General features: G+C 40.8%; 3 protein-coding genes across 6 annotated transcripts; 1 reads left to right on the top strand and 2 right to left on the bottom strand.

Annotated features, from left to right (window-relative positions):
• Nucleotides 1-128: 128 nt before the first annotated feature.
• On the bottom strand, nt 129-9,734 carry trim46a (tripartite motif containing 46a). 2 transcript variants are annotated; one of them, XM_077599470.1, is made up of 12 exons: nt 9,420-9,722; nt 8,832-9,090; nt 8,121-8,271; nt 7,448-7,646; nt 7,235-7,381; nt 7,039-7,134; nt 5,822-6,075; nt 5,628-5,749; nt 4,124-4,453; nt 3,385-3,614; nt 3,047-3,114; nt 129-2,806 (listed from the first exon to the last, which is right to left on the bottom strand). In XM_077599470.1, the coding sequence occupies exons 1-12, from the start codon at nt 9,477-9,479 to the stop codon at nt 2,410-2,412; spliced, it is 2,313 nt and encodes a 770-aa protein (XP_077455596.1). In that variant the 5' UTR covers nt 9,480-9,722; the 3' UTR covers nt 129-2,409. The 2 variants fall into 2 exon arrangements, 1 of the variants encoding a protein (XP_077455596.1); XR_013300092.1 differs by lacking the exon at nt 129-2,806 and having other exon boundaries at nt 3,385-3,718; nt 9,420-9,734.
• A 218-nt stretch (nt 9,735-9,952) lies between these two features.
• On the top strand, nt 9,953-12,958 carry tmem107l (transmembrane protein 107 like). The gene is made up of 6 exons (XM_077598817.1): nt 9,953-10,087; nt 10,233-10,336; nt 11,328-11,395; nt 11,467-11,567; nt 12,011-12,107; nt 12,392-12,958. The coding sequence occupies exons 2-6, from the start codon at nt 10,250-10,252 to the stop codon at nt 12,459-12,461; spliced, it is 423 nt and encodes a 140-aa protein (XP_077454943.1). The 5' UTR covers nt 9,953-10,087; nt 10,233-10,249; the 3' UTR covers nt 12,462-12,958.
• Nucleotides 12,959-14,532: 1,574 nt separating this feature from the next.
• LOC144073568 (uncharacterized) lies at nt 14,533-21,085 on the bottom strand. 3 transcript variants are annotated; one of them, XM_077599506.1, is made up of 2 exons: nt 20,685-21,085; nt 14,533-18,028 (listed from the first exon to the last, which is right to left on the bottom strand). In XM_077599506.1, the coding sequence occupies exons 1-2, from the start codon at nt 20,818-20,820 to the stop codon at nt 15,612-15,614; spliced, it is 2,553 nt and encodes an 850-aa protein (XP_077455632.1). In that variant the 5' UTR covers nt 20,821-21,085; the 3' UTR covers nt 14,533-15,611. The 3 variants fall into 3 exon arrangements, with proteins under 3 accessions (XP_077455632.1, XP_077455633.1, XP_077455631.1); XM_077599507.1 differs by lacking the exon at nt 20,685-21,085 and adding an exon at nt 19,908-20,404; XM_077599505.1 differs by lacking the exon at nt 20,685-21,085 and adding an exon at nt 19,261-19,821.
• Between the last annotated feature and the right edge of the window lie 1,895 nt (nt 21,086-22,980).

The raw sequence follows: 22,980 nt of genomic DNA, 5'->3' as shown, positions 1-22,980 counted from the left end.
TCAAATGCAGTTTGAATGATAATAAAATAATAATAAAATGAATAATACAATTCTGACACTACTCCCATTAATAATATTGCACACATTAAGAGGGTCAACAAATGCGTTCGCATCAATGCGGCTGACTGGACAGTCACTCAGTATATTTGAACATTTGCGAACATGATTCTTCAATTACATTTGTCTCATGTATTCGATGCTATTTCACTTCACTCTATGTTCATAAATAAAGGTTTTCTCGTCATTCTAAAAGTGAGTACATTTTTTTGAGACACCCTAGTTGGTGAAAGCAATGACGCATCCCAGCCAGCAAAATGCCAATGCGTATGAAAAAGCATTGTGGGGTTGCCAACTCGAAATCTGATTGGTTAAAAGCAACAGTCTAGTTTAATGCAGCAGAGCCCGCAAAACTGATTGTGAAGGCTTTGAGGCAGATTTCTGATCCTGGCAACAAATAATGGCTGAAATGTGATTGGTTAAATGCTTCAATATGAAAACACATCTGGAATCAGTGTAACCAGGGGGAAAAGCAATGAAGGAAGCTAACAGACCATTTGGAATAATAAGTATTGATGGACAAAATATAATATGATTCAGATATTTCTTAGGCCAGCAGAGAAGGCCTTGAAGGCCCTGACGGCCCGCCACTGGTGGAATTTAATAATCTAAGATGGTTGTTGAAAAGTACATAGCAGGATGGAGAAGGACAAGTTACAAAGGCTTCAGAATAGATGTGCTGTATTTAGCAAGTGTCCATAATTACTTCTGAATGTTGGATTGTATGTGTGCTTTGCCTGGATGAAAAATGAGAGCTATCCTTTTGACACAAATTAAGATGACAAATCAGTCCAGCAACTGAGGGCAGGCTTGTTTTCACTTGAAGATGGTACCACCTAATACAGGTGTGTTAGGTAATAATAATAAAACATAAAAGATAAAGATTTTCCGCCATCTTTCTTTTTTTCACTACATAATCCCTACTTGTCTGAAATTTAACACGAAAACTCACTCACAAAATTACATTGTAAAAGTGCCAGCTGTTTGGGTTCAAGCCAGTCATTGTAGCTGGAGGGTGTAGACATATTAGAAAGAAAATACATCTTTAGGTGTGTCCTTTTTCAATCTTACAGTGTTACGTGCCAGAATGTAATTTATATCATTCGTGTAAAAAAAAAGCATATCACACAATATCTGGTTTAGCCTCAAGTGGATTCACTTTTTGTCTACCGCACACATTCACTAGAAAAACTCCATTTACAATCAAGTCCAAATCATGTGGAAATATTACAATATAGACAATCTGTGCTGTCAGACATAAAGTACACAAATCACTTCAACCTGCACAGACTACAACAACACTCATCTTTGATTGACAGAATTACAGAGGTATTTTGGAATATGTTGTGTAATATAATTATTGTTTGCAGTGATTTAAAGCCAGCCTTGAGTTGTAGCTTAGTTATGATACATCGTATGTCCCTTACTGTCCTGTAGTTGTTAGACAACTCACAATCCACATATATACAGAAAATTATACATTCATACTTAACATTCAATTGACAATTGTCCCTATTATATGTGCACATTCAATGAAATTCAGGTTAGTGAGGCAAATGTCACAATCCTTCCAAAATGTGCAATGATTTCTAAGTATATAACAAATAACATAGTCCTATTTTGTGTGCAACTCAATCTTGATGAGTCCAATCACTTTTCACATTTTCATTCCATATAACCCTGGAAACATTAAAAGCAACGTTTTAGCAAAAGTATGCCTGTGGCACTATCATATAGCAACTTGTCGTAAAATGAAATGCATGAATCTGTTCAAAGCAAATTCGTGAAACACCCATGCAACGTTTGTTTAATGTTTGTATGAGTTCTGCATAGTCTAACTCTGCTTTAACCATATTGTTCAATTTAGGTAAAAGCCTGAAAATGAGAGATCTGATTTTTAATGTTTCATTCTGCAATAAATTAATGTCAATATTGATTTTCTTGAAAAGTAACAATGAGAGGTTTTATAATTTTGCCTTTATACACTGTCCTAATAGACGTCTCTATTTGAGAGAAGTCTAGACTTGTATTTAATTTGTCATTCAGTAATTATATCCTTTCCAAAGATGCTTCCTGTCTTTGATGATTATTTTGGCACTTCTTCATTTGCTCTTGAGTGCGTAAAAAAACCCCAAGAACGACATCAAACTAATGTCCTTGTGGAAAAATTAATTTCTAACAAAATCTGTAAAAACGTTAAATACAAGTTCTCGATCGAACACCTTAATGACTTTACTTCAGATTCATTGTGGTAGTGTATAAAGGCAATATCATAAATACTAAATGTCAGAATACAAGTGGATCTAAAGTTATAGTATGTTCTTCTGACAAAGACAGAGCTAAATCGCTTCATTATTTAACAAGATTGGTTGCACAATTTTTGACTGTCACCCTCCTTTGCAGCGGTTCCTCCTCAATAACACGGCTGGCCACTAGGTCTTGCAGCTGCAGGGCACCGCCGCCTATAAAGCAAAAGGCGGGGCACACGGGGGCCGAACAGTCTACGTGGGCTTCCCAAAGCACACGTAAAGAATGGGCATCATAGAACGTCAGACTGCCGTCGTCGCAGTCCAGGCACACGCCCAGTCTGGGTGGTAGAGGTATCATGTAAGGGTGGGCGGGCTTAGCATTGGTACGTGTGTGGCCTCGAGGAAGAAGGATCTTGCCCATGCCCATGGTGAGGAAGTAGAAGGCAGGCAAATCCTGGCTATCCTCTGCCTCGCTGTCATGGCCGCTGTCTGGGTCATATCTGAAAATGTGGTACAGGTGCTTTTATTGACTTTGTGGCAAACCTAGTATCGTGTCCACACCATGATCACGCTGCATAGTACCCCTCTAAACCATGGGTGGTCGCAAATATAAGTTAAGAGTATTTCTTGGTTGCATAACTCCATGTTTAGGGTTGTGGAAAAGGTGGAGGGAGACTGGTCTAGCAGAGAGGGAGTTTAGAGCTTAGGCTAGTCGCAATTTGTGTAGTAAGAGTTCTTACCGTGGACTGGCCATGTCCTGCGGCTGATGGAACCACTCTTGAAGCTTCATCTCCTGACCTACCCCAACCTGCATAAGGCAAGAAAAAAAAGTCTGACAATGGTTGCATAGCCAGCAGGCAGGTATGCTAACCAATACCTACTACTGATTGTATCATTACCATTGGTTGAAAATGGCAGAGAGCAAAGAAACTGTGTAGTGTACTTATTATGAGTCAATTTGTGAAAATTCCAAACATCTCTCTTACAGGCAAATTTTTGTTATATTTGCCACGTAATGTGTGGGCGAACAGTCCAGCAACTCAACTATGCAAATATAGATTTTTGCATCATTCTATACCTTAATGAGATAAGAGCCGGGCTCCACTGAGCAAGCCCAGTAGTGCCTGCCCTGAGAGACAGCCAGATCAGCCACCAGAAGGTCAGCCGTCAGGTTACAGGACGTGAGCGTACGGTCGGCAACTTTAAGCAGGGAGAGGCCTGGCACGCTGCGGGCATATGTCTGACCCTTGCCCAGCGCCAGCCTGTCAGAATGCAAGCCCCAGCGAGAGTCCAGGGAAAAAGACAACACTGGGAGGGAAAGAGAAGAACAGAACAGAGGGCATGACAAGGAGGGAAGGCAGGGAGAGGAATTCTCAATCTGAACGCACAATGGCAAGAAAAACAGGAAACCACTGAAAAAGAAAAAGAGGCAAGAACGAGAGGCAAGAAGAAGGGAAATGTGGGGTGAAATAAAAATAAGGTTGTGTTACACTTGCAAACAAGTCATTTGGTCTCATTTTCCTTTTGCAAAACGATAGCATATGTCTGTCTTTCTGGTACGAAGAGGAATAATTACGCTGACAAATAATAATGAATTTGGAATGTGGGAGGAAGCCAGAGTACCCGGAGGAAACCCACCTAGGCCTGGGGAGAACATGCATACTCCACACAGGTGGACGTGACCTGGATTTGAACCCAGGACCCCAGAGCTGTGAGGCCAACGCACTAACCACTCGCTCCACCGGGCCACCCTACTTCATTTCAATTAAATTAAATATTGATTGACAGTTATTTAAAAGGACGTTGAAAATGTCTACCAGGAGCCGGTGGCGTGTGGAGGTACACCTCCTCGCTGTATTCCCCAAAGCCGGCCTTGTTGCAGCCTCGTACTCTTAGCACGTAAACGCTGTCAATCTGCAACTGGTCCACAATGGCACTCGTTCCACGCACTTCGTCCAGTTTCTGCCATGCCCTTGAGGCGTTGGGAGATCGAGTGCCGCCCCACGTATCCCCGGACGCTCCTGTACGCCTTTGGAACTCGACGGAAAAGTGCCAGGCCGGGGCCGAGTCGTGGGGGAGGCGCCAGCACAGAAAGAGCTGGTCGTACGCTAGCGTCTTCTGAGTGTCAATCACTGGGGCCAATGGGGCTGCATGACATAATGCAGAAGTTAGAATGGATACACTATACTTTGCATTTACTGTTCACAATATTAGATATACCTGCACAATCTAGTATCAATACCAGAAATAGCAGTGTCAAATATTTCACCGTTATGAAAATAATATTATAGTTACTATTGTTAGTGTGATAATAAGAAAAGAAATGTTCATAGCTTAAAATGTAGTTACATAACTTGGTTAAGCCTAAAATTGATAATCATTGCTTGTGACATGGAGGTATCTATGAAATAATCTTGAAAGTAAACAAAGAATGTTTCAATCCATGACATAACCTTCAATCCGTGTCACGGCCATGTCATAGAGACCTTCAATCCATATTACAGCCATCGTTGTCATAGAGCCATGCATCTTTGTCATAGAGCCATGCATCTTTGTCATAGAGCCATGCATCTTTGTCATTGAGACATGCATCTTTGTCATAGAGCCATGCATCTTTGTCATAGAGCCATGCATCTTTGTCATAGAGCCATGCATCTTTGTCATAGAGCCATGCATCTTTGTCATTGAGCCATGCATCTTTGTCATAGAGCCATTCATCTTTGTCATATAGCCATGCATCTTTGTCATAGAGCCATTCATCTTTGTCATAGGGAATTTGTATGTCACGAAATCTTGCCCTAATTAAACAGTTTATGCAGAAGAGGGGTCGTCGGAGATTGGAGAACGGAAGCAGTAAAAGATTGACCGGAGTCTTACGCAGAGGAACACTGTCTTTTCTCCCTCCGTGCCTTCCTACTGCAGAAGCTTCAAAATCTCACTCATCTGTCTTGGTGTGCTTTACTTGTGTTCGATCTTGTGAATGTTCATAGTGGACCGGACAGTATCTTTTAAACTTTATCTGTGGTAAGATGCTTTAATGTGCTCATTTTTGTTTGTTTCTTTTTTTATATGCTGATGTTTTGTTGTTGTATGTTTAATTGTTCAATAGCCTATCTTTAATATTCATAAAAGAACATTTAAAATCAATATTGAAATCTTTTTTAATAGGATAAAAAAACAATCATTATATTACTTCACACCAAAAATAACTAGCATACTACTAAATGAATACCTTTTTGATGTTATGGTAACATTGTCAAAATTCAATTGAATATGATTATCTAATACACTAGCTTTGCCTAATGGCATGGCGAGACTTACCACGTATGAACTCCACTCCGGTGATTAGCTTGATCTCTTTTTCGGCGTCCAAATGAAAGTGTCTAAATGAAGGATCAGCTGACAAGGAGAAGCATTGCAAGTTTGTGATGGCCTTCACCAGCCTGTCAGAAAAAATGTAAATATAGCATTTACAATTTGAACAGTTCATGTCAGCAACTGTAAACAACCACTACCTGTTGTGAGTGACCCTGGCTGCCTGCACAAAACACGGCTGGTCAGTCTCCTTGAGTAACTCATGGGTGTAGGCCAACATGCCAGCATGCTCCAGCATGTCATGCCTGGCCGACAATTGAGCAGATAGCGCCTCCTCCCTGCGTCCACGCGAGCCCTCCAGAGCCACAGACAAAAAACCATGACGTTCAGCTATGGACACCGCAAGATCTTGCATGCACCGGCTAAGATGGTGAAGCGCTACAGCGCTGTTGGCCTGTAAAAAAATCAAATGAACTATTACTGAACAAAATGTATCACATTACCGTTCACAAATTTCCGTGTGCGGTCGATTGGTCGCCGGTCTTTTGGTCGCCTTCTTTTGGTTGCGGTCTTTTGGTCGCCCCGACCGCAAAAACGGGCGACCAAAAGACCGGCGACAAAACAAGGTAAAACAACACGGTCTACGCATCAATAAAAGCCAACAATGGCCATGAGCAGTTTCACTGAGCCGACGTGTGAGTGTATGAGTTTGTATGTGCGTGAGTTGTCCCTTTAAGAAGCTACGTCAGTCAGGGTCTTAACAAGTTCTCCAACAAAAAACAATAAAAGTCCGGGAAATTTGGAGCTTTTCTTTAGGCTAATAATTAATAGGGCATTAAGTATGACTAAATAGTAATTCGCAGTTTGTATTTAGGGAATTTGAGCAACGAGTTAAATGGTAATTATCAATAACCTTCCGGGCGACCAAAAGACCGGCAACCAAAAGATCGGCGACCAAAAGACCGGCGACCAATCGACCGTGTACCCAAATTTCAGTACAATTATTATTTTCCTAAGACTGTGCCCATTCGTGTTCAAAGTTACAACCACTAGTATTTAAATCAACCTTTGAAACTAAAATGTGTCCCTAAATATAAAAATAAAAATAAAGTCATTGTCAATTGCTTTTTTAAATAAGATAAGAGAAAATGAATGTAATATTTTTTAGTTGTGTAATATTTTTTAGTTGTGAAAAAGAAATCTGCAATATTATTTTAGGGCCCTCATGTATATTGTCACCCTCTTAAGATAATTATCAAATTCATTTTTTCTGATTCTTTAGGAAAGATAACAAACGGAATCATTTGATGAATATTTATAAACAATATTAGTCAAAACGTTTAAAAAAAAAAAAAAAAGGGGAAAATGAAAGCAAAAAACAAACAAGCAAGCGAGACAGAAAAAAGGGAAAACTGGCCTCCATTTGTTTGATGGCCTCCTCCAGCTTGGTAATTTGACTCTGTATGGTCTCCTGGTTGGCCAGGATGTAGCTGACTTCTTTGGTCAGTTGATCCTGTAAGAAGAGCAATAAAAACATGACTTGGGCTACTGTTTAAAATTAAAAAATTAAAAAAAACATGCCAATGCAGAAACCAGTAGCAGACGATGGGCACCTTAAGGGCTTGGTAGGCTTGTGTCACCGGTAACACTTTGTGACCTTGGTGGGCACGGCGTAGCTTACACAGGGGACACAGCAACCTCCGGCAAGTACAGCAGTACCACTGCAGACGTTCCTGCTCATGCTCTGTGCATGTCAGCACCTTGAGGGAGAGAAAAACATTACATTCAAAGGAAACGAGCGCAGGAAGGATTAGTAAAAGACAAACCTTTGGACGAAAGTTGTTGGTGGGAAGGATGTGCTCGTGCTGAGCTCGAGGGGTCCCCCAGGGGTGATAGAGCTTGAAACATTCATTGCAAAAGTTGGCTTTACAGTCAGCGCAGCCCTTGGTGGCCTCCAGAGAATTTGGAGGCTTACAGAAAGCGCACATGATGGCCATGCTGCCCAGACTCAGTGTGAGCCTATATCTGGAAAAAGAAACATGGTAAAAATATTAGCTTCTGATACCCTCCATGTATGTAGTTGGTTTGAAATAGAATACAACAAAATGAAAGTGCTTCCCAATTTTTCAGATGAGACTTTGTTTATTCCAGTAGTTCTCTGCTTAAAATAAAACAAGAATAGCAGTGCTTCTAAAAGGGTGTAATACAAAATACAACATTTCACACATTTTGAATTCAAAATAATGCAACTTTTTTAAAGTTAGGAAGTATCCTAGAGTTTAGTAGAGTAAAGCTTTGAAAAGAAACTGAGATAACCCATTCGAATTCACTGCGCTGTATATTTTATTTGTTTAAACATAATTTTAAAAAAAAATTAAACATAGCATAAAAGTATAACATCTGCCCAATTAGTCGGATGACCTTGCAAACTTGCCTCCATTAAACTAAAACGATAACCTCTTCTGCTTGCCCATTTTTTAAATTCTATTCTTTGGTTACCGTTCCACGATGCGTTCCAGAGTGAGGTTGCGGGGACAGTCGGTTAGACCTTTCTCGCCAAGCGCCACATCTTTCTGACAGGTAGGACACGGGAACGGCATGGGGGGAGGGGCCGTGTCCTTACGCCGTCGCCCTGGGTATGTGCTGCATGCTTAAGATGGAATATGTGGAAAATATGGTCAACACAAAAGGCCAAACACCATCACACGATCATTTTGGCATGTTTTGATTTACATTGAGATTTTTAGAGCCTTTTATTTCAATGTAAGTTAACATTACGCACCTCATCTTACCTCACAAAAGCCCAGTTAAATAAGCAACGGGAAAGATTTTGTACTTTGCAGTGATCTGAAGTAACTTACTTTTCTCCAAGGGCAGGTAATAGCCAATTGCAGGGCACAAAGAGACAGACAACCATTCACGCTCACACTCATAGCTAGGGCCAATTTAGTGTGTTCAACCAGCCTGGCATGCATGTTTTTAGGATGTGGGAGGAAACCTGGATAAAACCCATGGTAGCCTAGGGAGAACTCCAAACAGGAAGGTCCGGATTTAGAATCTAACCATCAATCTCAGAACTGTGAGGCTGACACTTGGTGACAGTACATTCATTTCTCACTACTCAATTTTGAAATGTTCTCCTTCAATAATGATGTCACCCATGACTCACCTGAATGCGTACACTTACATCACACGTTCATCTTCCCTTACCAGTTCTGAGGACGCGTTCCAGGTGGTCGGGGGTTCTGGGTGTGGGTCGGCGGGGTTGCCGAGGGGAGCGAGAATTGGGCGTGGAGGCTGGAGACCGGGGCTCCGGGGGGAGGTCAGGAGGAGGGAAGCCCCTCTGTACCAACACGTCGGCCGCACACAGCAAGCACACACTGTGCTGGCATGGTAGAAGTATAGGCTGTTTTACCATGTCGTTGCACACCGGGCATCGCAGCTCCTTTTCCATGTTCTTCATGTTAAACTGCAGTGAGAAAATCATATATTATCATTTAGTAAGTGATCTAAGTCCTGTCCTGATAAACACCTCTATAATGTATTGCGTTTCTATGACAAGGAGCATCACCTCTGCATTACTGATATCTGGTTCTATATACAATATTTGTCGTAGATATCAATTATTAGATTATTTTTTCCTATCCATGAACACCTTTCAGTAGGCAGTCAGTCAATTAAAAACAAGGCTAGGAAGGTGGACGTGCAATTTTAAGGTGAAAAATCATAATATTCCTATGAAGATGTAGGCTTGAATTTGTAAGGTATAGGGTTTATGTATAATATAGATATACTCACGGTGATACGGAGCAAGGCGTCCATGATTGATGTGAAGCTTTTTAATTCCGTGTCTTCCATCCCTGCTTTTTTAGGTCTGCGGTAGCATAGTAGGCCCGCACAGAGCCGAGTGACGAGCTTTTTGAGCTATAAACTGCGCTGCCATCTATCCAATGCTGCTAGCAGCGATGGAGAGGGAGAACAAATGGGAGACGCACAAAGTGGGTATAGCGACTGTCCAGTCAGCCGCATTGATGCGAACGCATTTGTTGACCCTCTTAATGTGCGCAATATTATTAATGGGAGTAGTGTCAGAATTTTATTATTCATTTTATTATCATTCAAACTGCATTTGAGTTTGTTGACTTAAAAAAAAAACCTTTATGTCGAATACAAAAAAAATCCCATGGCCTAATTGTTTTAACCGTCAGTAGATGGCAGTATTCTTATGAGATGAAAGCAACGATTTAAAATGTTCCCTTGCAATTGTCGTCCCCTCGGAAACGTCGACAAGACCGTTGGTCAGTGTTTTTACCCGGTTGGTAATAATGAACGCACTGATTCTGAAGTTGCTGTAGCAACGGTGCGGCTTCCGGTTGCTACAGTGCCATTTGGGCATTTTTAGGTGGGAGCAGATGGATAAAAACTCGCGTTTGGTGTGATTTTTGATTGATTCTGTATTCTAAAAGGTGAGTTTACTTTTGAATTTTAAAGACGGTGCTGCTTGCAGTTTTATTCAACTTACTAGCGATCGCGAAATGCCATAATGTTTCTGTACATTTTTTTCTATAAATCCTTCATTGTATCACTAATGGTAATTTTAATTTCTAAAAGGTACTTATTATACTGAGATGTCGGCAATTAACAGCCTTGTTCCTGCACGTTTCCTGACCATCGTTGCTCATCTTCTGATTGTGATCATCATCTTTCAGACAAGGGTAAATTTGTGAACATGTGTTTTTTTTAACCAGGACAAGTATGCTAGAATGTTCAATTGGCAAGAGTCACGAGACTTTACTTAATATATTCAAATTGGCATTAGAATTGACTTTAGAACTTGAAGCAGATACTATTTGGATTGGATTGGATAACTTTATTCATCCCGTATTCAGGAAATTTCATTGTGACAGTAGCAAGAAAAGGCATAGTTATAAGTTAGACAGTACAGTCAAAGGCCGCAGAACAACAAAGCAAAAGCAAAAAGCACAAAGTACAAAGCAAATCAAAGTCAATGGGATAATTAAGAATCACCAAATCATTAAGACAGAAAAGCAGCAACAACACAAAACGAGCTACGAGTTTCGGTAGCAAAAACGGATAGACTCAAAAAGACGTAAAGTTGGACCTTCCACGAGATGGGGAACTTCTGCAGACTGTGACTGAGGTAGAGAATATGCAGAGTCACTCTTCCAAGCTTATCCGCACAGTTGCTCAGTAGTCAGGAGCTGAAGAAAACAGCAGCAGGGCAGAACTCCTCGACTCCGTTGCTGGTAAGCGCTGACAGCTCTTCCATCTTATCCCACGATGGAATGGTTGGTCAGAAGCGTTGCCTCTCCTCCCGGCACTTTTGTCCAGCTCCGAAACTCCGGGGGCACCGAGGTGTTGCTCCTTCTGCTGCGTATTGTAACAGCTAGTCCCATGTGTGTGACAGCGTAGGCATGGCTGAATGGTTCCAAAAAAAAGAAGTAGCCGAAAGAAGCCAGGCTAACAGAACAAGGAAAGTTGTAAAAACATTAAAGTAAAAAGTATAAAGTACAAAGTAAAGTAAAAAGGGATGTATTAAGAAATATTAAAATGCAATTTAAAAAAGATAGAAGGGCTGTAAAACACGAAACACATAAGAGTGTACAGAGCTACTCCCACTGGCTCCCGCGTGAACGGCGCCATCTTGGAATATTTGATTAATCCCAAGTGTTTTCGGTTTGACAGGAAGATATAGTGAAGGCCTGCTTGCCCTGGGAGTTCACACAAGAGCAATACAACAGTGAGGACATGAAGTAAGGATAAATACAATGCATAATATTTCTCATAATTACATCATTTTCTAATGCATGCATGTGTCTTACAGGTTAGTCATAGCGCTATCGGTCACACTTGTGTCATTCGCAATTGAGCTGGCTGGCTTTTTCTCGGGAGTGTCCATGTTCAACGCCAGCCAGGCCCTTTTGTGTATCCTTTATAATTACTTTAATGTTTTTCATTCCTCTTTTTAAATTTATTCCGAAACGGTGTAATTGAACCTCACCAACGGCCAAGGAGTCTTGATTGATTCTTTTCCAAACTTGAAACATTATTGTCATGCTCAGTGATTTTAAAACGGCTATGTTGATGTCACAGATATGTGGTGGTCAGCGCTTATCTTTGGCTTCTCATATTCAACTATCTTAAGAATTGGACTTCTATCACTGTCAATGGCAAATAAAGACTTAATTTACATGAGGTTTTATCTTTCTAAATCCAATCTATGTCACTATATCATGCTGAGCTAAGTTAGTAATGTGCAGAGATTTGAAAAGATAATACAAATGGAAAAACAAAGAAACAAAAAATAAGCACTCAGACAGTATAATCATTTCGAAATGACTTGAATAAATTCCATGACTCCTACACAGCAACAGGAGCCCATGCCAGTGCCTCAGTGGCTCTGATTTTCTTTGTTTTTGAGGACTTGGATTGCACCGACTACTGGTGGATTCTTGCATTCTGCAGGTTAGTTTTCCATGGCCCCCCCTACAAAACCAACTTATTTTTCCTGACACATCAACATCACCCAGCACTGAAAGTCCACTGTAGCGCATCTGTCTCCTTGTCTTATTTCTTGTTCGAAAAGTGTGAGTGCTGGACATATTGGATTATTTTTGCTCCCTGCAGGTTGGTACATGTGAGGCCATTTATGCAGATTTGTATTTTTTGTGTCCCATTTCACGCCCAAGACCAAAAATATGATAATATTGGCGTGTGATCACCATGTCAATCTCTGTGTTTTCCTTCAGTGTGCTGCCTGCCGTCATGGAGATTCTTCTGTTCATTGCTGTTTTTGGACTGGCGAAGAAGCAATATTGAAAGACTACACCACAAATTGGCCACACTTAACTTTGTCATTTTTGGAAGGTCTTGACTACAAATATATAGAAACAACTAAGGGAAAATGTTTCCCAAGCAGGATTTGAACCCCAGCTGCCCACATGGCAGTCATTTCTGAATTTTTCAGACCGCGGTGGACTGAAAGCCGAGAATTACTGACGTCACCACTTCATATAAAGCCATGCAGGTATGATCGTTATAAATACTCTGTTGCACTGTTCGTCTCATGTTGTGACAGGTGGCAATATGTTTACATTCCATGAAGTTACACAAAAACTTTTTTCCTCCCCACTAACGTATTTAAGAATACTGTACATGGAGAAAACTGCTTGTTTTGTAAAACCTATCCCCTCACAATGCCTTCTGGTGGGAACAAATGATTAGAGACACAGCATCTTGGGGGACATCTGTGAATTTGTGATGAGAATAATGTTAGCATATTATGAAAATAAAGTTGAAATTATTCTTGTATTATACTATTTTATTATTGAAAGTCACTTAAAGCACCATTTTATGAAAATCCAAGTCATAATGTAAGAATAGAGACAGAATTTTACATCATGATTAATTCATTTCTGAACCGCTTATCCTCACAAGGGTCGCCTGGGGGGTGCTGGAGCCTATGCCAGCTAACTATGGGCAGCAGAAGGGGGATACCCTGAATCGAATAGAAGAAAAATAGCAGAAAAAAATGGAGCAGCAATAGAGCTAGCCAATCGGAAGGCACAAGGAGGCGGACAACTGAATTTTACGTTATTATGCCAAAAATAGCAGAAAAAAATGGAGCAGCAATAGAGCTAGCCAATCGGAAGGCACAAGGAGGCGGACAACTGAATTTTACGTTATTATGCCAAGTCAAGTCTTTTGCTAAAGTCAACATATGGCACTCGAGAGGATTTGTGGTACAGAAAATAGAAGTACCAAAGCTTTCAATTTGAAATAGGTTATTCTTGTGAGATTTATTTTTTCCTAAAAGTTTAACCTTTTTTTAGCATTTAATTTCTCTTTTAAAGACTAAGCGTAGACATCATTACTATCACTATGATAAGTTCACCAATAGGCATTCCCAAATGCCCGCACAAAGAGACAGGACAATCCTCTGTGAAATTCTTGCAAGAGAGAATCGAACCGACTCATCTCTGTCCAGGTTCATTCTCACGTTACACGCATCTTTTCCCTGTTTATTAGCTTCAAGGACCCTAGTTACAATGCACATCTCAGCTCTCAAGGGAGGGGTGGGAAAATAGGAGTGAGAGGTCAATAGTAAAGGAGCCTAGTTACAATAGAAGTTTTAGCTTTAAAAAAATGAGGGTCATGTAGAGCCAAAGGACCTTCTCCACATTCCAGCTGTCCAAGAGGATTCGACCTTCCGGTCGTCTGGTCTAACTAAGGAGCAAAGTATTTACTCCGTGGCAAGCAGATGTACTAAAATGACTTTTCTAATGTTAATAAGGTAAGTAAAGCAAAGTGTTCTTCATTGCGAGCAAATATATAATAATGTAAGACTAATAACCCTAACAGTATATTTTTGAATAGAATTGAACCATCATCTCCCCCCTGTTTGCAAGGATTAATATATTAAGCCTATACCCTTTACAGCAATTAAGCCACATAAAATGCATGCTAATCAAGAACTCCAAATTCATTCAATAATGTGTATCGCGCAGTTGTTTGAAATGAATAATACCCCAATCTAGTTGTTTTTTGCAAACATTTAACAATACATTCCCTTTGTAGTTTGTCTATCATCTATAAAACTTTCTTACTCAATATTTTTCCAATAGTTATATATGAAATAAAAATCGTTACATTTCTACCAATTATCCTCTTCAACATCAAAAAGATAAAAACAATTTACCGTTAATTTCAGACATGGTTACCATATTTTCACACCTGTAGAAAGAAAACAATCTTTTATATATTAATTTGTCAAATTGTTCTAATTAATGTATTCATTTTCCTCTTAGTTTTAAATCTTAGCAAATAACACTTCTTTTTTGTCACCTTTAAATTTGGAAGGCTGATTTTGTCAACAAAAAGACCCCAAAAGTATTTTTCACCAAAAAAAAGAGCTTTATTGGAACTACCAAAGAGATGACACGTTAAATCGGTTTAAAAGGTGATTCATCTTATAATATGACAAAAGTATAAGGACATTGTACTACTTATTTAGAGCAAATTCATTGTCTTTCACAGCATATTTCTACTAATGTTTCTTAGATCCTAGATTCAATATATCAATTATTTTCATTAAAATGTATCATATTTGAATAACACTCAATATTCTTATTGGATTTGCTAGCACATTCAATTGACAAAAACTGCAATTTTTCAAATTTCTTAGGCATGTCTTTAACTGTGAAGACATATTTTCCATATTATTTAGATCACATTATTGATTATTTACTTTGTAATTTCCTAATTTAGGCTCTACTATTTCAGATTGAATTGTGAAGTAAATAAAATCTTCAACGACACTCAATTTTCTTATACAGTAATACCTTGACATACAAGTGTTCCAATATACGAGAAATTTGAGATACCAGGAAAATTCTGAGCAAATTTTTTGCCTTGAGTTACGAGACAAATTTGAGATATGAGCATACCAGATGGTTCCCAATTGTGAGTCGGTAGTAAATTAGAACCAATTTTGGTGGGTTTTTTTTATAGGATGGAAACAGATTAATCTGTATTTTGTTCATTTCTATGGGAAGAACTGACTTGAGTTACGAGTAAATTGACACTTGCTCGATCCCGCAGTAAGCTCGTATCTTAAGGTATTACTGTATTTGAATCGTGTGGATCGATATTACACAATAAAAAGTGTAAACAAAATTTTCAGAATGCAAAATACAATTATACTGCGATTACAATGATCTTTCATACAGAAATTGAAAAAGCAAGCAAAGCCGTCAGTGGCCGCTCACTGCTTATCACAACACATTTGCGTCTTTTAAGTCTATCCTTACGACTAAATCTCTGGCAAGAAGCTGAGCAGGAAAAGGTTTTCTGACCGATGTGGGTAATTGTGTTTTTAAGATATTCACGCCACAAATTGAGCAAAAAAAGGGCTTTTCTCCTGTGCAGGTTGTAAAGTCCTCTTGTCAGGGTTTTCAATTGTGTAGCTTTTTAATTGGACTGTTGTAGCGAATCTGTGGCCACAGACTGAGCAGGAAAACATTGTTCTCCAGTGTGAGTTATTAAGTGTTCTTTTAAGCTTCTCCTTTGGGAAAATGTTTGACCACAAACTGAGCAGGAAAATGGGTTTTCACCAGTGTGGGTTCTTATGTGGCTTTTTAAGTTTCGCTTGACTGTGAATCCTTGACCACAAACTGAACACGAAAATGGCTTTTCACCCGTGTGTGTTCTTGTGTGTTTTCTTAACGTTCCCTTGACTGAAAATGTTTTACCACAAACTGAACACGAAAATGGCTTTTCACCCGTGTGTGTTCTTGTGTGTTTTCTTAACGTTGCATTTTCTGAAAATGTTTTACCACAAACTGAACACGAAAATGGTTTTTCACCAGTGTGGGTTCTTGTGTGTTTTCTTACCCTTCCCTTTTCTGAAAATGTTTTACCACAAACTGAACACGAAAATGGTTTTTCACCAGTGTGGATTCTTGTGTGATTTTGTAAATCTGACTTTTGAGGAAAGGCTTTACCGCAAACTGAACACGAAAATGGCTTTTCACCAGTGTGGATTCTTGTGTGGCGAATTAATTGTGCCTTCTGTGTGAATGTTTGACTACAAACTGAGCATGAAAATGGTTTTTCACCAGTGTGGGTTCTTATGTGGATTTTTAAGTGTTGATTTTTAGAAAAGGCTTTACTGCAAACTGAACATGAAAATGGTTTTTCACCAGTGTGGGTTCTTGTGTGTTTTCTTACACTTCCCTTTTCTGAAAATGTTTTACCACAAACTGAACACGAAAATGGTTTTTCACCAGTGTGGGTTCTTATGTGGCTTTTTAAGTGTTGATTAGTAGAAAAGGCTTTACTGCAAACTGAACATGAAAATGGTTTTTCACCAGTGTGGGTTCTTGTGTGTTTTCTTACACTTCCCTTTTCTGAAAATGTTTTACCACAAACTGAACACGAAAATGTTTTTTCACCAGTGTGGATTCTTGTGTGATTTTGTAAATCTGACTTTTGAGAAAAGGCTTTACCGCAAACTGAACACGAAAATGGCTTTTCACCAGTGTGGATTCTTGTGTGATTTTGTAAATCTGACTTTTGAGGAAAGGCTTTACCGCAAACTGAACAGGGAAATGGCTTTTCACCAGTGTGGATTCTTGTGTGGCGAATTAAATATGCCTTCCGTGTGAATGCTTGACTACAAACTGAGCATGAAAATGGCTTTTCACCAGTGTGGGTTCTTGAGTGACGAATTAGTTGTGCCTTGTTTGTGAATGTTTGACTACAAACTGAGCATGAAAATGGTTTTTCACCAGTGTGGGTTCTTATGTGGATTTTTAAGTGTTCATTTTTAGAAAAGGCTTTACTGCAAACTGAACACGAAAATGGTTTTTCACCAGTGTGGGTTCTTGTGTGCACATTTAAGTTTCCCTTCAGTGTGAATGTTTGACCACAAACTGAACACGAAAATGGTTTTTCACCAGTGTGGGTTCTTATGTGGATTTTTAAGTGTTCATTTTTAGAAAAGGCTTTACTGCAAACTGAACACGAAAATGGTTTTTCGACAGTGTGGGTTCTTGCATGACTAATTAAGTCTTCCTTCTGAGTAAATGTTTTACCACAAACTGTAGATGATAAGGGGTTTTTGCCAGTATGACTCCTCATATGTGTTTTCAAAGAAGACTTTTTCCCAAAAGTTTTCCCACACTGAAAGCATTTGCAGAGTTTGTCACCACTGGGATTTGCCTTAACATCTTCAACATCATCATCGTCAAAAAGCAAGTCGTTGCCATCTGATGCAGGAGCAATTAAATTTTCTGCTCGCCATCCTTCTGTTGAGCTGCTGCTCAGAAGCTCCGCCCCTCTGTTGGCCACGTCCAGATCATCTTCACTCTTGAAAGGCTCACCAGTTGACCATTTGACACATTCCTCATTTTTGATTGAAGGTTGCTCTTCTTTTTTGCACTGTTGAGAGAATTCTGGCTCCTCCTCTTTAATTTGGGGCCACGCTGAGGCGTTTGGAGGTTCCGCCCCTTCACCGGCCACGCCCAGATAATCTCTTTTCACGGACTCACCTGGTGACCAGGTGAAATGATCTTCCTCCTTTTTGATTGGAAGTTGCTCGTCTCCCATTTGTTGTTGAGGGAACTCTGGCTCCTCCTCTTTAATTTGGGGCCATGCTGAGGCGTTTGGAGGTTCCGCCCCTTCGCCGGCCACGCCCAGATAATCTCTTTTCACGGACTCACCTGGTGACCAGGTGAAATGATCTTCCTCCTTTTTGATTGGAAGTTGCTCGTCTCCCATTTGTTGTTGAGGGAACTCTGGCTCCTCCTCTTTGATTTGGGGGCGCTCAACTTCCCCTTCAAGGTCAACAGACTCCTGCCCATCAGTACCAAGATCATTTCTGAAACCTGCAAAGACACAAAGATAAATGATTAACCATTTTACAATTATAAAATAACTGAATTTCTTGTTCACAGCAATGAAACCAAACGGAAGAGGGCGCCATACATTCATTTCGTCACAAAACAATCAATCACAGTGGGAATGTTGACAAGATTAATGAACATTATGAAGCTGATAAATCATTGAAGAAGAAAAAAAGTAACTTTTAGGACATAACCTTGGTTTCAACACTACATCACCGTTAGACAACGACACGCAACTTTTGTCCTCCGCTGCCATTGAAGCGCCGCAAAAGAATCCTCGGCCCCAAACGGCTCCTCTGGATCCACGGATCCAACAAAGATATCAAGATGGTTGCGCGCACGGGTGCAGCGGCTCTATGCTCTCCTGTTTGGTGTTTTGTTTTCTCAATCTTATCGTTATTTACCAACATCTGCGAGGCAAACTTTTTCTACAGTCTCCAGGATTTAATTACTCTCGGGAGGAGATGCGATATATCCATCACAACAGATTACCAACGGACCTACAATATCCCTGAGGACATCTTGAGACCACCGGGATGTCCGTGGATAGTCAGCCCACTCAGAGTACGACGGAGGCGGCGAAGGAAAAGAAAGCAAAAGCGCGGATGCCGGGCGGGCCTAGCTGCTAAGCTAAGGAAGCAACCACACCGAGCACCGCTTCCGAGTATTTTCTTGACCAATGCCAGATCCATCACCCACAAAATGGACGATTTGGAACTTCAGCTTGCTACCAACAGCTTTGTCAGGAACTGCAACATTATTTTCATCACGGAAACATGGCTACACCCGCAAATCCCAGATGCCGCGGTATCGCTAGCTAGCCGGACGCTATTCCGAAATGATCGTTCGAAAGAATTATCAGGGAAAAGCAAAAGAGGGGGGGAGGGGGCTTTGCGTCTGTACATACACAATGAATGGTGCTGCAACAGTAAGATCATTAACACTCACTGCTCCCCGGATTTAGAGCTCTTGGCAGTACGGTGCAGAACCTTCTATCTACCTAGAGAGCTAACGATTGTCATTGTAATGGCTGTTTACATCCCACCGGATGCAACACGCCCACAGAGGCGTTAGGCAGTAGCCCCGCCCAGCGCTTAATGTCAAGGAGGCTCAAATCCTTTCTACCAGTTGCAGACAGCCTACTGCAACCACATGTGGTGGTCGGAGTGACTGACAAGTTGGTGTGGAAACAGCGGACGGCAAAATCGACTTACGACAGATCCGCCAAACACCTCCCAGAGCCAAATGTGGGAGATCAGATAAGAATGAAGCTACTTCCGGGTGACCGCATGGGGAGATGGCCATTGGGCCAATGCATTCAGAAGGTTGCTCCTCGCTCATTCGTGGTGGATGTTCACGGCACTCTCTACAGGCGCAAGCGCGTGGATCTACGGGTGGCAGAGCGCTCGGCGGAAATAATGCCAATAAGGGGGCCGGAACAGCGAAGTCTGGAACAGGGACATGTGACTGGGACATCAGCCCGGGCAGAGACTGCCTGTCTGGTCCACTATGAACATTCACAAGGTCGAACACAAGTAAAGCACGCCAAGACAGATGAGTGAGATTTTGAAGTTTCTGCAGAAGGAGGGTCCCATCACTCTCCTTCCACAGCCGATATTTTACTTAGTGCAAGATTTCATGACATACAAATTCCCTATTACAAAGATGCAGCGTGACAGTGACACCGATGATGGTGGTGATACTGATGATGTTAAAGGCTACATATAAACAAAGGACATAACCTATTACAAAGATGCATGGTTTTGAAACCGATGGTTGTGATGTGGATGGAAGGTATCTATGACATGGGCATGACACGAATTGAAGGTGATGTCATAGATGTGAAACATTATTTGATTACTTTTCAAGATTATTTCACACTGCCCATGGGTCAGGCCATGGGGAATCACACCGTGCGGAAAGCCCAAGCGCCCCAAGCAGTCTGGCTCCTCGCACCCCGTCTACACCGGCACCAGGACGATGCCAGACACCAGAGAGACGCAGCGACTCACCAGGCCAGGCAGTCTACACACGTTGTGGCCGCCTCTCACGGCCACCGCCTAAACTGAATTGGTTATCGTAGAAGAGCATACATGAAAACATGGGTTCGACTAAGATGTAGGCTGCACGCTGCCCTTACTAAGCCCAGACCCATGCATACATAGACAATGACAGCACACACATGAAGAAGTTGCACATGAGACTTTCGGTTTGTTGTTCGATTGTTGAAGAAAAAAAGAGGAAAAAATCTGTCATTTTGTTAGTACAAGGGTTAATGTCAGGAATAAGCATAATACAAGAATAGTTTATGTACAGAATATGTCATGGTGGGCAGCAATGTTTAATGTGAATAAAAGGTTACTTTAAAGTTACAGAACAGTAATCTAAAGGAAGGAAGATGTTACAGATTATATTAATGAATATTGAGCAGTTAGCGGCATTTTGTGGTTCATCATTGTAGCACGTTCTCAGTTCTACCCATAATGCTATGCGCTGTCGTCCTTCGATTCATTCAATAAAGTCACGATCAGAAACAACATTGCCACCCCGTTAAAGATTTCATCATGAAATATTAATTGTGTAACGTAAAGTATATATCGGTCTATTATGCACTAATGCTCGTCAAAAGTGAACGTACCTTCGAGTTTGTGAAGAACAACTTTAGCTTGCATCATTTTGCAAACAATAGAATGTTGATGACATGAGAGATCCTCTTTCACGCCATAAAGTTCCTTCTGAAACTTTGCCGCAACCGGCGTCGTTCTCCCAGACATTTTTCACACTTTTTTGTGTTGGCTTGACGACGTACTGACGCAGACGACGTGTTCTTTAGTTAGCTGCCAGCTAGGCTAGGCTAAAGTACGACTCCCAAAACAGATTGAAGATAAACGGACTGACGTTCGAGTCCACAAACTATTTAATGTTGAGCATGTTGTCGTTTCGTTTCATTTAAGTTAAATTAAATTGAGGAGAAACAAGAGGCGCACAAAACAAAAGGTTAAAACCCTAGCCATCCAGAAATCCAGAAACGCCCCCATCCTTTCTTCTTCTTCTTGAGGTTTTACGGTTGTTGGCAGCCAACGTACTGTAGCATTATCGCCCTCTACTGTCTCAATACCTCAAATTGCCAAGTTCTCAATTCAGATTTTAGACAGTCGGGGGCGACAATGTTAAATTTGGTCTCTTAATGCCACAGCGTGAAGAGAGCAGCCTGAAGTCCAGTTCGAGTCTAGCTAGTCGTGACACTAAATCGAATAGCTACATTTTGAGAAAAAGTTAGGTAATTTTAAGGACATTTGCTGTAAATTTTACATTGTGTGTGATCTTATTGCAAGTAACAAATAACACATTTTAATATTTAAATATAAGGGTTTTTTAAGGTTATTTCACAATTTACCACTGCACCATCACAGACCAGGAAGAGATTGTTATAGGTTTGGATAATCCCTAGCTCATCCTCTTTTAAGGTAGTATGGCCAAGCGGTTCCAAGCGCAATGACGTATCCCTACGCCTGCGAAAAGGCCTTGGTGTCACCAAATCGAATTCTGATTGGTTAAAGCAACAGTCTTATCGACGCTTGTTTAATGTAGCAGAGACTGCAGGACTGATTGTGAAGGCCTTGAGGCAGATTTCTGACCCTGGCAACAAATAATTGCTGAAATGTGATTGGTTAAATGCTTCAATATGAAAACACACATCTGGAAGCAGTGCAACCAGGGGGAAAGCAATGAAAGGAAGCTGACAGACAATTTGGAATTATTTAATAAGTATTCATGGACAAAATATAATTAACATCAGTCTGTGATTCAGATATTTCTTAGGCCAGCAGAGAAGGCCTTGAAGGCCCTGATGGCACACCACTGATATAATCAGTGGTGTGCCAATTTATGATCCCTACTCAAATTTACTCCTGTCTTGGCATGTTTCAAGCCTGTGGCATCCTTGGTGAGTATACTTAACATGTCTTTTGCAGTGATTTATGAGAAAAGTGTGCACATTATATGTGTGAAATGTGTGGCACACAATGTAGGTATGTGTTATTGTATTATCTGTGAACGCACACACCATGCATATAAGTGTACTTTACTGTATGGTTTCATTTGTGGAGGGTAGGTGTGTGTGCACACTGTAAACAATCTGTGTTTGCATGTTTTTGTGCACGAATGTAAGGCAAAGCACACGTTATGCACATGGGATTTATGTTTAACCTCCGTAGACCCAAACTCTTGCAAGGCATGGATGTGAGTGTTTATGCAAGCATTCTTATTAGTAGTATGTGTTTGGCATGCAATCTGTATGCACTGCATGCAAGTGTCCTGATCAGCTCTGCATGGGTATGCAGAGGCAAAGTGCTAATTCTGAGAGCAAATAGAGCTGGATAAACCACTCAGCGTGGGAATAAAAGAAGCATCGTAAAATCTCTCCAAAACAAACCCCACCTGCACCTCCTGGCATTAAAAAAAATCAGGAGTGGGAAAACCTTACACAATAAAAAGTGACTTTTGCAGTTATCCAATGAAAGAAATAATTACCTAGCCCTTGTGATTTGTTTGACTAACAGGTCCACTGCCTTGACGTATACAATGGTAGCCTTTCTCAGGAGTGTTTACTGTGTTTACTATGTTTCTGATAACACAACATTAGGCTTGCTCGTTGGCAGAGTATGAGTAGTAGAGTAAGGGTGAAGGTAGTGTTAGTACGGTACAATCATCTGAACAATGAGCTGAACTTGCAAACAGGATCCCTCTGTTTCCTGCCTCCTCGTAACTACAGACAGACCCCCACACACTTCGGCCCCCCTGTGCAAGCACCTTGTACCCTACAGCTTGCATAAAGTCATGACACACACACACACACACACACATACGCAGCACACTGTACACCCAGTTTCCCAGTAAAAGTAGGTACACCTGTCCCGGCTGTTGTTTTTGCC

This window comes from Stigmatopora argus, chromosome 4 (genome assembly GCF_051989625.1).
Source record: "Stigmatopora argus isolate UIUO_Sarg chromosome 4, RoL_Sarg_1.0, whole genome shotgun sequence".
In the NCBI taxonomy this organism is placed as follows: Eukaryota; Metazoa; Chordata; class Actinopteri; order Syngnathiformes; family Syngnathidae; genus Stigmatopora; species Stigmatopora argus.
The sequence above is the reverse complement of the archived record's forward strand: the minus strand, read 5'-3'. Positions and strand labels throughout refer to the sequence as shown.

Coding starts and splice junctions, on each gene's coding strand:
- LOC144073568 (XM_077599505.1), bottom strand. CDS start 19,522: ATGTCCCAGTCACATGTCCCTGTTCCAGACTTCGCTGTTCCGGCCCCC. Junction 18,029..19,260: donor AGGTGTTTGGCGGATCTGTC/GTAAGTCGATTT, acceptor GTGTCTTTGCAG/GTTTCAGAAATGATCTTGGT.
- tmem107l (XM_077598817.1), top strand. CDS start 10,250: ATGTCGGCAATTAACAGCCTTGTTCCTGCACGTTTCCTGACCATCGTT. Junction 10,337..11,327: donor TCATCATCTTTCAGACAAGG/GTAAATTTGTGA, acceptor TCGGTTTGACAG/GAAGATATAGTGAAGGCCTG. Junction 11,396..11,466: donor TACAACAGTGAGGACATGAA/GTAAGGATAAAT, acceptor TGTGTCTTACAG/GTTAGTCATAGCGCTATCGG.
- trim46a (XM_077599470.1), bottom strand. CDS start 9,479: ATGGAAGACACGGAATTAAAAAGCTTCACATCAATCATGGACGCCTTG. Junction 7,382..7,447: donor CCAACAACTTTCGTCCAAAG/GTTTGTCTTTTA, acceptor CTCTCCCTCAAG/GTGCTGACATGCACAGAGCA. Junction 7,135..7,234: donor AAGCCTACCAAGCCCTTAAG/GTGCCCATCGTC, acceptor CTCTTCTTACAG/GATCAACTGACCAAAGAAGT.